Source organism: Citrus clementina, unplaced genomic scaffold, assembly GCF_000493195.1.
Source record: "Citrus clementina cultivar Clemenules unplaced genomic scaffold, Citrus_clementina_v1.0 scaffold_3, whole genome shotgun sequence".
In the NCBI taxonomy this organism is placed as follows: Eukaryota; Viridiplantae; Streptophyta; class Magnoliopsida; order Sapindales; family Rutaceae; genus Citrus; species Citrus x clementina.
In genome coordinates, this window is record NW_006262339.1 from 31,013,070 (window position 1) to 31,027,671 (window position 14,602).

The 14,602-nt window shown below is 34.5% G+C and overlaps 1 protein-coding gene across 1 annotated transcript; it reads right to left on the reverse strand.

Annotated features, from left to right (window-relative positions):
- Positions 1-5,728: 5,728 nt before the first annotated feature.
- Positions 5,729-12,383, reverse strand: LOC112099856. The gene is made up of 6 exons (XM_024187356.1): positions 12,302-12,383; positions 11,964-12,101; positions 7,692-7,931; positions 7,144-7,343; positions 6,265-7,011; positions 5,729-5,806 (listed from the first exon to the last, which is right to left on the reverse strand). Exons 1-6 carry the CDS (start codon positions 12,381-12,383, stop codon positions 5,729-5,731), a joined length of 1,485 nt encoding a protein of 494 aa, XP_024043124.1.
- Between the last annotated feature and the right edge of the window lie 2,219 nt (positions 12,384-14,602).

The window sequence follows — 14,602 nt, forward strand, 5'->3', positions numbered from 1 at the left end:
ACTCGCCATCTCTCGGCTTTATTAAAAAAGAAGCCCCCAGAATGGAATGCTGACCACACATTTGCTGTCACTACCCTAAAGCAGATTGCGCAAAATCCGCCTCCTTTAAAGTTGATTACAGATGGCAAGCGCATCTTATAGACAGACGCAAGTGATGAATCATGGGGTGCCATCCTCCTTGAAGAAATCAACGGAAAAGAAAACTTTATCGCCTACGCTAGTGGACATTTTTCTGACACACAGAAGCACTACCATAGCGTGTTCAAAGAAATCTTAGCGGTAAAGAATGGCATCAAAAAGTTTGAGTATCATTTGATTGGACACCATTTTCTCATCCGAATGGACAGCTCAGCCTTCCCCAATATCTTTCATTTCAAAGGTAAAACTGTTCCCGAAAAAATGTTACTCAGGTTAAAAGATTGGTTTTCCAAATATGACTTTTCAGTCAAGCATATAAAGGGATCCCAGAACCTCATCCCTGATATGCTCTCCAGACTCTCCAAACCAGAAAACCCTCTCACCCTGTTTTCCACCACCTACCATTTTCCAATTATCTCCATGGCTACCTCACTACCTCCAGAAGCTCTCACCAAGAAAACTTTTCCCTTCAACAAAACCTTCTCCTCTGTTTTTGCCATCCAAGAATTTGCTAGAAAAGCTCTCTTTCGCTTTTTCATGAAAGCCTACCTTGTCACAGACCCTTTTCCTTTTTCCACTTTCCACCCAGAAAATCTATTCCTTACAGGTTTAACCCTTGATCCAACCAGAGAAACCACTGAAGATGTGTTATGGTACATCTGGTGCCTAACAGTCCTTTATGCCACCAAACTAATCCTTCCCATTTCTCCTACTTTGGAGCATCTCCTTAATCCAGACAATGCCACCTCTCTTACCTGGACATTACTTGAATGGTTCTCCCCCATACCATGGTGGAGAAAGAAGCTGCAACAACTGTCAGAAATTTACAACCTTGATCGTATGCCTGCCCCTGAAGCACCACTGTTCACATCAGTCTTTATTATTCACAGGCCATACTTCCAACACCCAGACACCAAACTCTTTTGGACTCAAGCCCAGGTATATGAATGGTTCACTGCCCCACCTATAGTTGTAATTGAAAATGACATACAAGATGTCCTGCACAACTACCTTTGCCAACTGAACCACCAACCTCCGCCACTTAAAGATATTTCCCACACCTCCTTAGGTCCACAACATGACCTCCTCATGATCCCCACTCCATCCGCCATATCCAAACCAAAGTCTACAGGTATCATCATCAAAGAAGAATAAGAAGAATAAGAAAAATTTTCCAAGAAAAAAATCTCGTGTGTTTTCTTCCATGAATCCCTAAATCTCTTCTCTCTCTCTGCAAATGAAGTTCTAAGAAAGAAAAAGAATAAAGGATTAAATTTGTTCATTTTGAAAACCTAAGGAAGTATGCTCTGCACTTGCCTTCTAGTAAGGATCCTGTGCATCAGAAAACTTTTGATCATTTCTTATCTGGTTTGGTACCCTGTTTAGACTAAAGAGAAGTCTGTTTTGGGTTGTATAACCTGAGAAAAAATGTTTTAAAGGTTTTTGATTACAGAGGTATATCGGCTGGAAACCCAAGAATTTATCGCAATAATTTCTCCGTTGAGCTCTAAACTTTATTCTTAATTTCGCCGTTGTCCGTTGAGTGTCTTGAGCTTGATTTCACTTGATTCACTTGCATAAATATTACCCTTCAAAAACTAGTGAAAATGTGAAATACAACATCTATTAAATCACTAAATACATATGTTTGTTATCATCAAAATTATATTATATATAGCCCTTTAGGCTAACAATGATCTGGTAAGATAGACCTTAAAGCAATAGGTAAAAGTTGTTGCATGAGAACATGACAGTCATGAGACTTTAAACCTTGTAGTATTAAGTCTTTCATTGACACTAGGTTCTTAATGTTTGAAGAATAACCTACAAGAACCTTTATGCTTTTTAATGCTTCACAAAACCTTTTCTTTTCTTCTTTGGTCAAGGTGTAACAAGTTGGAGGTAAAAACGTACAATTATTTTCTTTAACATCAGGTGCCAATTTCTGCCTAATCTTTAAAACTTTTAGATCCCACCTCGACTTAATGCCATCTTTGGTCTTTCCCGGGATATTTAGTAATGTTCCATAGATGCTTTCACAAACATTTTTTTTCAATGTGCATAACATCTAACGGGTGACGAATAAGCAAGTACTTCCAATACTTTAACTTAAAGAATATTGATTTTTTCTTTCATCAAACACGATCGTCATCATCATCCTTTTTCTCGCCTCTTTTTTTACGCTTTTTATCTTTCACTTTACCCCATTTGTTTTCAAGACTCTCCACCTTTCGAAAAATGGCCTCCTTGTTCAATGGTTTCGGAGGAGGCTCTCTTTCATGTTTATTATTAAAAGGTTGCTTTTGAGTTCAAAAGGGATGATCATGAGGAAGCCAATGACGATGGCCAATAGAAGCATTTTTTTTATTGTGTTTAAGTCTACATTTTGGCATATTGTCACCGCAATAAGGACAAGCATAATAACCCTTAACCGTATAACTCGCCAAATTCCCATAAGCTGGAAAGTCATTTATAGTCCACAATAGTACAACCCATAAATTGAAGAACTCTTTTTTGTAGGCATAATAAGCTTCCACACCAACACCAACATCCCATAGAGTTTGTAAGTCATCTATTAGTGGTGCCAAGTACACATCAATATCATTACCGGGCTGTTGTGGACAAAAAATTAATAAGGATAACATTATAAATTTTCATTTCATACACAACCAGGGTGGAAGATTATATGTTACAAGAAGAATGGGCAAGCAACTATACGTACTATTAAGAGAGCTATGAGGATTAATGCCATCAGCTGATAGGGCAAGACGCAGATTTCTTGGCTCTAAATCAAAGGTAGGCCATTTTTCATCAACTAACTTCCATGCCGGTGAGTCAGCTGGATGTCGAAGCTGACCATCTATTTCCCTCTCATTTATATGCCAAGTCAAGTCTTTGGCAGTTTGTGAGGACTGAAACAAATGCCTAAATCTAGGTATATGAGGGAAATACCATAACACTTTTGCAGGAACCCCCTTCCTATAAGCAGTAACACTACCATCCCTTTTCTTCCACCTAGATTCACCGCATGTAGGACAATTAGAAAAACTTTCATACTCCTTTCTATAGAGTATACAATCATTTGGACAAGAATGAATTTTGATATACTCTAAGCCTAAAGCACTCATTGTCTTTTTGGTTTCATACATTGATACATGCAAGTCATTTCCTTCCGATAACATGTCAGAAAGAGCACTCAACAAATTTGAAAAGCTACTATTAGACCACCCATATCTGCCCTTTATATTGTACAATTTAACTAAAGCTGATAACTTGGTAAATTTGTTTGATCCAGGGTACAAAGGCTTCTCAGAATCTTCTAATAGTTTTTTGAATGCTTTAGGATCACTATTACAATCCTTAAAAGAATCTTCAACCATTTCAACAGTATTACCACTATCATAATCCATATATCCACAATCATTTTTGCAACCTATATTGTCAGGAGATTTGTTGCGAATATCTTCCCCATGCCAAACCCATGTTTTGTATGACATATCAAGGCCCCATATAATTAAATGATCTTTCACTTCTTTAGGCCTATGAAATGCTAAATTCCGACATTTATCACATGGACACCTAACAACACTAATTTCTTGATTACTTTCAACTACAGTCTTAATAAATTTTTCCACACCGGCTTCATACTCATCGGATAATGTATCTTATTTTAAACCAAGATTTATCCATTTTTTGTCTAGTACCTGACATATAATTGAGATAAATTTCAACATAATGTACTAATGGGCAGCAATGATAAACAGTTTCCATTATCAATAAATTAAGCAACAAAACATTATTAATATTCAGTTTATAAATTCAATGAAATAAATAAGTTTAAAACAAAACTTGTCATCATGTGCAACAAATATAACTTTACTAACATGCTATCATCATTGACCAAAACCACCGACTAACCATACCCAACTAATAGTATCCTAAATAACTTGGCCCATATACATTTAACATTTATTTAAAAAAATTTCTAACAATCCAGCATTTCATGGACCACAAGACTATATATATATAAGCAACTAAATAATACTTGGTCCACATGACCAAACTTGCCCCACATAGTACCATTTCCTTCAAACATAAAAAAGACAATTGAAAAGGGGGCCTCACTTTTTAACTCAATAAATTACACAAAATCTAGCTCACAATCATTAAAAGAAATGTCAACATCATTGGACCACAGTTTCGGATTCATCCCAAGAAAAGACACTAGCCAATGAAAAGTGCTATATCATCAACCAAAATCACTTCATACACATGCAAGCTTTGACTAAAAATTTACAGAATATAACAATATGATGGTTGTTGAAGCCAGCAAAAATAAATACATACTCTAAATAAATTGTGTATAGTGATTGAATAGGGTCGTGTCCACAGAGATCGGTAATTATTTAAATCATTTTAAAATATAAATGCAAAATGGGGGAATTGTTGACAATAATAAAAATCAAATTAAAATAACAAGAACGTCACATCTTTTTGAAGGAAAGCTCCAGTCGGGTGGCTGTATAATTGGAGCTGAAGTCAATAATTCCTTGAGCTTATCAAATGCTACCTTGCATGCTTCATTAAAATCAAACGTCACATCTTTCTGAAGCAGCTTGCATAAAGACTGAGCTATCTTCGAAAAATCCTTGATAAATCATCGAAAAATCCTTGACCTAGGAAATAATGAATTTCCCCCACACATGTGGGATAAGGTAAAGATTTAAAAACATTTATCTTAGCTTTATCTACCTCAATTCCTCTAGCAAAGACTACATGACCCAAAATAATGCCTTGATCTATCATAAAATGACATTTTTCATAATTCAAGACAAGATTTGTTTCAATGCATCTTTCAAGCACTTTCTTCAGATTATAGAGACAATCATCAAAAGAATCAGCATAGACCGTAAAATCATCCATAAATACCTCTATAGTGTTTTCTACATAGTCTAAAAAAATACTGACCATGCACCTCTAAAAAGTGGTAGGAGCGTTACAAAGACCAAATGGAATACGGTGGTACGCAAAGGTTCCAAAAGGACATGTGAAAGTAGTCTTCTCCTAATCTTCAGGCGCAACTGGTATCTGATGAAAACCTAAATAGCCATCAAGACAACAAAGGTGAGATTTTCCTGCCAACCTTTCAAGCATCTGATCAATAAAAGGAATAAGAAAATGATCCTTCCTGGTGAGTGAATTAAGCTTTCTAAAATCAATACAACCCTCCACCCATTCTGAACTAGGGTGGGTACTAACTCAACATAAGAATTCTCAACAATTGTTATACTAGTTTTCTTCGGTACCATTTGTATCGAACTTACCCATTTGCTATCCGAAATTGGATAGATTATACCTGGATCAAGAAGTTTCAGAATTTCTTTCTTCACTACTTCCATCATGAGTGGCTTCAAACGGCGTTGAGCTTGAATCAAAGGTTTGGCATCTTCCTCCAGCAGTATTCTATGCATGCACGTGGACGGACTTATCCCTTTAATATCTGCAATTGTCCACCCAATAGCCTTTTTGTAATCCTTCAGCACTCTAGTAAGCTTTTCTTCCTCTAAAGTACTTAGTTTTGAAGAGATGATCACAGAAGTGTCTCATCATCTCCTAAAAACATGTACTTTAGATGACTCGGCAATGGTTTAAACTCTATTTTCGATGCCTGCAAAATAGATGGAAGAAGTTTTGCATGAGATGAAGGTAATTCATATAAGACATATGATGAGTTAAAGTTCTCAAAGAATTTAATTCATAAATTGTCTCTTGCAATACAGAATTTTTTAAAAAAAACTCATTTTCATCCTTTTGCAATCCTTTGAGGCCCAAACTGTTATTTAAAACAGCCACCAATGAATCTTCAACATCCAAATAAAAAACTTCTTGCACTATAGGGTTAATAACATCCATAGAAAATATCGAATGTTCCTCACTAGGATATTTCATGGCATCATACATGTTGAACTCTATAACCTCTCCATCAAACTCTATAGTAAGAGTCCCTTTATGTACATCCATTTTAGTCATAGCAGTCTTAAGAAAAGGTCTTCCTAGCAAAATTGGGACAAAATTAGAGGAGTTATCCTCTTCCATATCAAGTACATAAAAATCAGCAGGAAAAACCAACTCATTAACTTGTACTAAGACATCTTCTAATACCCCATTAAGATATGCATTAGACCTATTAGCTAGTTGAATTATCACACCGGTTTCTTTTAATTCACCAACATTCAAAGATGAATAAATAGAATGAGGCATGACATTAATAGAAGCTCCTAGATCTAACATAGCCTTCTCAACTCTAACACTACCAATTTTGCAAGGGATAGTAAACATACCTGGATCCTTGCACTTAGGAGGTAGTTTTTTTTGGAGAACTGCTGAAACATTCTCCCCCATGTGAACTCTTTCATCTCTTCTTAATTTTCTCTTGGAGGTGCACAGTTCCTTAAGGAATTTAGCATATCGAGATATTTGTTTTATAGCATCTAATAAAGGAATATTTACCTCAACCTTGTGGAATGTCTCAAGGATGTCTTTCTCTTGTTCCTCCTTCTTGGATTTTGCAAACCGGCTTGGAAAATGAGGAGGTATCACCACAGGTAGGGGTTTCGCTCTGGTGAGTTGCGCATCTTGAGATTTAGGCATCAATTCATTATTCTCAAGCTCATCTTCTATACGCTTTGTCACTTTCTTACTAGGCTCTTGCAACTCCTTCCCACTTCTAAGGATGACAGCACTAGCGTTTTGCTTTAGATTCACGTCAGATTGTGAAGGCAATCTTCCTGATACTTGAGACTCTAGACAGCTCATTGTAGTCGCCAATTGACTCATTTGGCTATCTAAATTCTGAATGCTTGTTGTAGTTGCCTGTTGAAATTATTGAGTGTTAGTCACAAGTGATTTAACAATTTTTTCAAGAGATATACTTGACTTGGAGTTTGACTGTGGAGGGGCTGGTTGTCTTGGTAGGTATTGTTGTAGGAATCCTGACGGCCTAACTCCATAGCTAAAGTTGGGATGATCCTTCCATCCCGGATTGTATGTTTGTGCATAAGGATCATACCTCCTCTGAGGCATGCCTGGAAATCCTCTAACTGCATTGAATTGTTCAACGGGTTCGTCTTGAAGTGTAGGACACATATTAGTTGAATAACCCATATTGGAACAAATGCCACAAGTCTTCACTTGTTGCACATTACCTACAACAAACTTTTTCACAAGAGAAGTAAGTTTATCTAAACGTTGTTCAACAGAAGAAATATTTACCTCATTCACCTTATTTAAAGTGGGATCTTACCTGCTGCCAAATTGTTGTGCATTGCCAGCCACATTTGAGATCAACCCCCTTGCTTGAGTAGGGGTCTTGTTCATTAACACACCTCCACTAACAGCATCTATTATACTCTTATCCATCCATGACAGTCCTTCGTAAAAATATTGAATAAGAAGTTGATCATAAATCTGATGCTGAGGACAGCTGGCACACAATTGTTTGAATCGCTCCGAATACTGATACAAAGTCTCCCCATGAAGTTGTCTGATCCCACAAATATCTTTTCTAATGTTGGCAGCTCTTGAAGCAGGAGAGTACTTCTCAAGAAACTGCTTCTTCAAACCATTCCACGTTGTAATCGATCCAGGAGGCAAGTAGTACAACCAGTCTTTAGCTAGTCCATCTAAAGAGAAAAGAAAAGCACGCAGCTTAATCTGCTCTTCAGTCACGCCTTGTGGCCTTATACTTGAACACACAACATGAAACTCCTTAAGATATTTATGAGGATCTTCACCTGCAAAACCATGAAACTTGGGTAATAAATGAATAAGGGACTTTAATTTAAAATTTACCTCAAAGTCTACATATTGAATACAGAGTGGTTGCTGATTCAAGTCTAGTTCAGCTAATTCTCTAAGAGTTCTTTCTACAGGTGCAGCTCTATCCATCACTTGTTCTTCTGAATCGCTAGATAATTCAACCAAATCAGACACCGTATCTGTTTCAGAAAGCAAAGGCGATGAGGATCATTGCTTAGCTAGCTTCGTCTGCTGTCTCAACTGGCAAGTTGTCTTCTCAATTTCAAGATCAAATGAAAGTGTACCTGTACGAGAAGAACAAACCATACACCAAGTAAAACGTAAAAATGATTAAATAAACGACACCAATCCCCAGCAACGGCGCCAAAATTTGATGGTTGTCGAAGCCAGCAAAAATAAATACCTACTCTAAATAAATTGTGTATAGTGATTGAATAGGGTCATGTCCACAGAGATCGGTAATTATTTAAATCCTTTTAAAATATAAAATGCAAAATGGGGGAATTGTTGACAATAATAAAAATCAAATTAAAATAACAAGAACGCAAATTCAAATTGAGGGAAAGCTCTGGTTGAAGGAATTAACTCAGTTTGATTCGACTACTGATCATTTATTCAAATATAAATTATTATTACTTATGAATAAACCGGTTATAGCTACTGAGACCCTCTAATAGCCAATCTCTCCTTAACTAGTTGATAACCAAGGTACGACCATTGGTTATTTCCCTAATCAATAGAGAACCCTAAATACGATCATAAGATTTAATCAATTGACAGCCTGAAAAATCAGAGAGACCCAAATCCTAATCAACAAACACATACGATGGCTCATTTCAATTAGATTGTTTATTCTCATAACACAACGCACTGCTATGCTATTTGTCACAAACATTAAAATCTTCATACGATGAATCCTTTAATTAACAATAAATTAAATTAATAATTAAATAGTGGCCAATTATCTAATTAACAAACATAATCATGACAATAATTTAGAGAATAAACAAATACCCAAAAAGTAATAAAACAATTAAAGCATAAGAAAGATCTCACAGTAGTGACGAATTAAAGCTTCATTAACCTTCAACCAGAATAATAGGCTTAGTTCTTCATAGAGAGAAGTGAAAAGTTTAGATCTAGGGTTTTTTTCTTTTCAAAAGTCTCCCTTTTTTACAATAGATTTCTCCCTTAAATACTCTTCTCTCTCATCTCCTCTAGAGTTCTTTTTAAAATAAAATACTAATATCTAAAGTATTAAATTCGTAATTACAAAAATAACCAAAAAGACAAAACACGTTAAATTAAAAACTGTAGGTCCGTAGTTGACAGCACGCGCCCAAGCCTTATCAATAAATTTTTTTTTAAAAAAAAAGAAGAGGACATGCTAAATTAAATGATTGAGCAATTTCTAGATTTAATAGAAGGACAAAGTATAAGCTTCTTGAATTAAAAAATAAAAAATATATATATAACAACAGAAACAAATGAGAATTAAAAAGTAATAATAAAGATAAACCTAGGGCATAAATTATGAACAAATAAGGGAAATAACAACAAAACTAACAATTAATTTTATAATGACAATTGATTTATTCTGAATAAAAATTAAAAAAATTAATTGACCACAAACTTAGGGATTTAGCAATTACATGATGGCTTCTCCAACGCCGATTGAACAATACAAAGAAGTAGTGACACCAACGACTTCAATATGGACGTGAAGGAGCAACAATGAGCATATGTGGTGATTTTGTGCCTAAAAACAATGGGTTCGAAATAATGGGGGTTCTAGATAATGGGGGTTCAAAATAAGGACGCGAAGTCTCCTTTAATAGCATATACTATGATTTTGGTTTTCATGCAATGAATTTCAAAACCAATTTGCAGATTAAAATATGTTAATAAACGGATTTTGAGGGGTTTCACTGCTTTGGTTTCTCAGCCCTTGCTGATAGAGTGATGAGTCAAATGTGCTAACACTTGGAATTTGTTTTTGTGTTTGTGGTTTACTATATAGTTAAACGATAGCGTTTAAATGTTAAATAAATATTTTTATTTTTAAAATTTTTTAAATCTGTTAAACGGTATCGTTTTATGTCCAAATTAATTCCACCCGAAACCCACGGTTTGATTAAATATTAATACGCTATCATGTTTATCTGATATATAAAAAATCTATCAGAAATCTGTCATGAATTTATGATGTACGAAAATTCTATCATATGTCTATCATATTCTTATGATAAATGACTAATTTTCTAATATCTATCACAAAAATTCTGTCATGGTAGCCCATTTTTCTAGTAGTGTAATGTCAAAGAAAGAGGGAGGAAAATATTTTTTTAACAAGCACAAAGTAACTACATGCTCTGCCTGTAATTTATCCAATGTTGACACATCAACCACATTGGAACACAACAAGTTAAAAAAGAAACATAGCCTGATCACAGCATCTTTAACATGCTTTGGCAAGACACACCGAATGACAATAGGCAAAAGTTAATGTATAAGAACATGGCAGCCATGTGACTTAAGTCCTTGAAGTTTAAGGTCTTTCATTGACACAAGATTTTTTATGTTCGACGAATATCTAGCTGAAACCTTAATACTTTTTAAAGCTTTGCAGAACCTTATTTTTTCATCTCTAGTTAATGTATAACAAGCTGCGGGAAGGAATGTTCGTTTGTTCTTTCTTAAAGTTGGTGCCAATTCATCCATAATTCCCATTTCCACAAGATCATTCCTTGACTTAAGATCATCTTTGATCTTTCTTGGAATATGCAGCAATGTTCCATAGATGTTCTCATACACATTCTTTTCAATGTGCATAACATCTAATTAATGACGTACAAGTAAATGCTTCCAATACTCTAAATTATAAAATATTGGTTTTTTCCACCAAATGCGGTCATTATTGTCAAAAATTTTGTGTTTTTTAGAGTTATTCTTCCTCCATTTATAATCAATAGACTCAACCAGCCGCAACACACTTCCCCATCCAACGGTTTCAGAGCAAACTCTCTCTCTATTGTGTTATCAAAGGCTCTTCTTGGTCCTGAAATTCATGACCATGAGGAAGCCAACAACGGTGATTGATATATGCATTTTTGTCACTGTATTTAAGTCTACATTTAGTAGTGTCTACTCCACAATATGGGCAGACATTATATCCTTTAATAATGCAGCCAGCTAGATTTCCGTATGCTAGAAAGTCATTTATAGTCCATAAAAAAATAGCCTACAAATTAAAGAACTCTTTTCTGTAGGCATCATAAACCTCCACCCCAATTTCTCACAAAGTTTATAAATCTTCTATCAAAGGTGCCAACTACACATTGATGTCATTGCTCGGTTGTTGAGGACCAGAAATCAGTAGGACAGCATCATGAATTTCTGTTTCAAACACAACCATAGAGGTAAATTATATGTTATAAGAATAATTGGCCAACTATACATACTACTAAGAGAGCTATGTGGATTTATTCCATCAGCTGCTAATACAAGACGGAGATTTCTACGATCTATGAAAAATGTAGGCCATTTTTTATCTACTAATTTCTATGATGGCGAGTCTGCCGGATGTCAAAGTTAACCATCATCGACTTTCTCATTTGCATGCCAAGTCAAGTCCTTTGCCGTTTCTAAGGACTAAAACATGCATTTAAATCTACGTATGGGCAGAAAATACCCTAAAACCTAGGCAAGAACCCATTTCCTATATTAGTCAACACTACCATCTTTTTTTTTCTATCTAGATAAACCACAACTAGGACAGTCAGAAGCCCTTTATACTATTTTCTGTAAAGTATGCAATCATTTGGGCAAGCATGTATTTTCACATATTTTAAGCTTAAAGCGAACATTGGCTTTCTGGCCTCGTACATAGACACAAGAATTTCATTACTTTCAGGGAACATCTTGGCTAGAAGACCTAATAACTCAGTAAAACTTGTGGCGAACCACCCAAATTTACCCTTTTCTATTGAACAAGCTAACCAAAGTGCCTAACTTAGTGAAATTTGTGCATCCTGGGTACAAAGGCTTCTCAGTCTGTTCTTGAAGTTCTTTGAATAGTTTAGGATCTGCAGCACAATCTCTATAAGCATCGTTAACCATATCTACTGTGTTACTATCATCGTAGTCTATAAACTCAAATGGAACATTTACATCTACATTAGGAAGTGGTGTGTCATTGACATCTTCCCCATGCCAACTCCAGGTTGTGTAAGAAACATCAAAACCATGAAAATACAAATGTTCACGAACAAACTTATGTGTATGAAAGGATAAATTCATACATTTAGTACATGAACATTTAATGACACTACTGATTCAGAATTACCAATAGCAAACTTCATAAATTCTTCAATCCCATCTTCATACTCACTTGACAATTTAGTACAATGAACCCAAGACTTATCCATCTTTAGTTTCAATTAGTTTTGATCCTGACACATTAAGGAGGTTGCAAATAAATAAAAAATTAGAATATATTACTAATTCATATAAGCAAAGTACAAATTAACTCCACTTTAAATACCTTTACTACAACATAAACATAACAACAAATTTTGCCCCCACACATTATAATAGACAAAATACAAGTACTTAAACACATTACAGTAGTCAAAATCATTACAATAGTAAATAAACACAACACTAAAATCAAGCCCAATACAACTTCAAGTCATGCTATCATATAAAGGACCATAGTATTAAACATATTTCATACAACTATAAATTAACTAACGAACTCAAAACTCTAAAATAAAGAAGTGTAATTTATTTACTAGGTCAAATTAATTCTTCTATAGCAAACTGTTCCAGCAAAAGAGATGCAACAAACTGTGCAACAACAAAGGTGGCAACAAGTTGTTCCAAGAAAAACAAAGGATCAACTATTACATAAGGGAATATACTCTTTTTCAACAAATTAAAAAAAATTTTGCATCAGAAGCTAAATTAGGATCTAATTAGGTTCTAGGTATAAATTTGTTGCAAAACTAGTACTACAACTTTATCATTTCTTAATAACCGCTGACTTCAGTAAAAAATTAACCCTAGATATGCAAAAGTACAAATTAAAACCACTTTAAATACCCTTACTGCAACATAAACATAATAAAAACTTTCGACCCCACACATTATAGCAGTCACAACACAGAATGCAAGTAAATAGACACATTACAATAGCCACAACATAACATAAAAATCAAGCCCCATTCAACTTCAAGTCATGCTATCATATAAAGGACCATAATATTAAAGTAATTGCTACCGTGCAACCATTAATTAACTAACGAACTCAAAACTCTAAAAATAAAGAAGTGCAATTTATTTACCAAATAAAATTAATTCATCTACAGCAAACTGTTCCAGCAAAAAAGATGCAGCAAACTCTGCAACAAAAGAGGTGGCAGCAAGCTGCTCCAACAAAAACACATAATCAACTATTACATAAGGAAAGATACCCTTTTCAATAAATTAAAATACAATTTTGCATCAGAAGCTAAATTTGGTTCTAATTAGGTTCTAAGTATAAATTTGTTGCAAAAAAAGTACTGCTACTTCACTCATTTCCTAATAACCCCAAACTTCAATGAAAAATTAACCCTAGATATACAAATTTACCACAATAGGCAAATTATTTGGCTCTTGGTCTTGTTACTAGTAGTACTACTGCTGCAAAATCATTATCCCTTTCCTCTAATCCTTCATCTCCAAAATCTACTTCAATCCTGCTACTGCTGCTATTGCTTCTACTACTACTAACCCTAACAACTTACATTCTTTGCTCTCTTTCAACAAATTAACTAATCAATTTTTTTTAATTAAATTTTCTCGTTATATTATTTATAGAATTAATTGATTTAACTTAGATTTGTGCAAAATAAGCAGCATGCAAAATGAAGACATAATAGAAATCATACCAAGGGCTTTGAAAAAATGAAGGTGAGGAGAATAGCAAGATGAGGACAGAAAACGATGGCGATACTAGGAAATGCACCTTCACTCACTTAATTTCACAATGCAATCAGTAACCAATACATTAGGAAGACGATGGCAAGATGACGACGACCGAGATTTTGGTAAGATGATGGCGAAAAGGAAGAAAATATAAGAGATTAAGAGAAGTTAGAATCGAGGATTTTAGCCTTAGCCTATACTCTCTGTATGTTTGTGAGTTGTATGTGTTGATACTTAGAAAAAATTAGGGATTGAATAAGTGAAACTCAGCACCAAAATGGTGTGTTTCAATTTTTAAATTTTTTTTATAATAAAAAATTTTAAAATTTTATATTTATGTACAAAACATTGTCGTTCCAACTCCGCGAAAACAATGACATGTCTTCATTCATGTAATATTTTATTTTAAATAATACCAAAAGTTTGGGTAAAAAATGTGCCAAAATTAAGTCAACGTGAAAATTCTATCATAAATTATTGACGTTTAAATTTATATGACAAAGACATCATATATTCTTGACATAATCTTTTTCTATCACGAGTTCATTACGAATCAGTCATGAATATATGATAGCAAAAAATATACCACAACTATATCATGCTTTTATGACTCACTCAGAATCCGTCAAAAAGTGTTTGTCATCTATTACCAGTTTTCTTGTAGTGAGTTTATTGT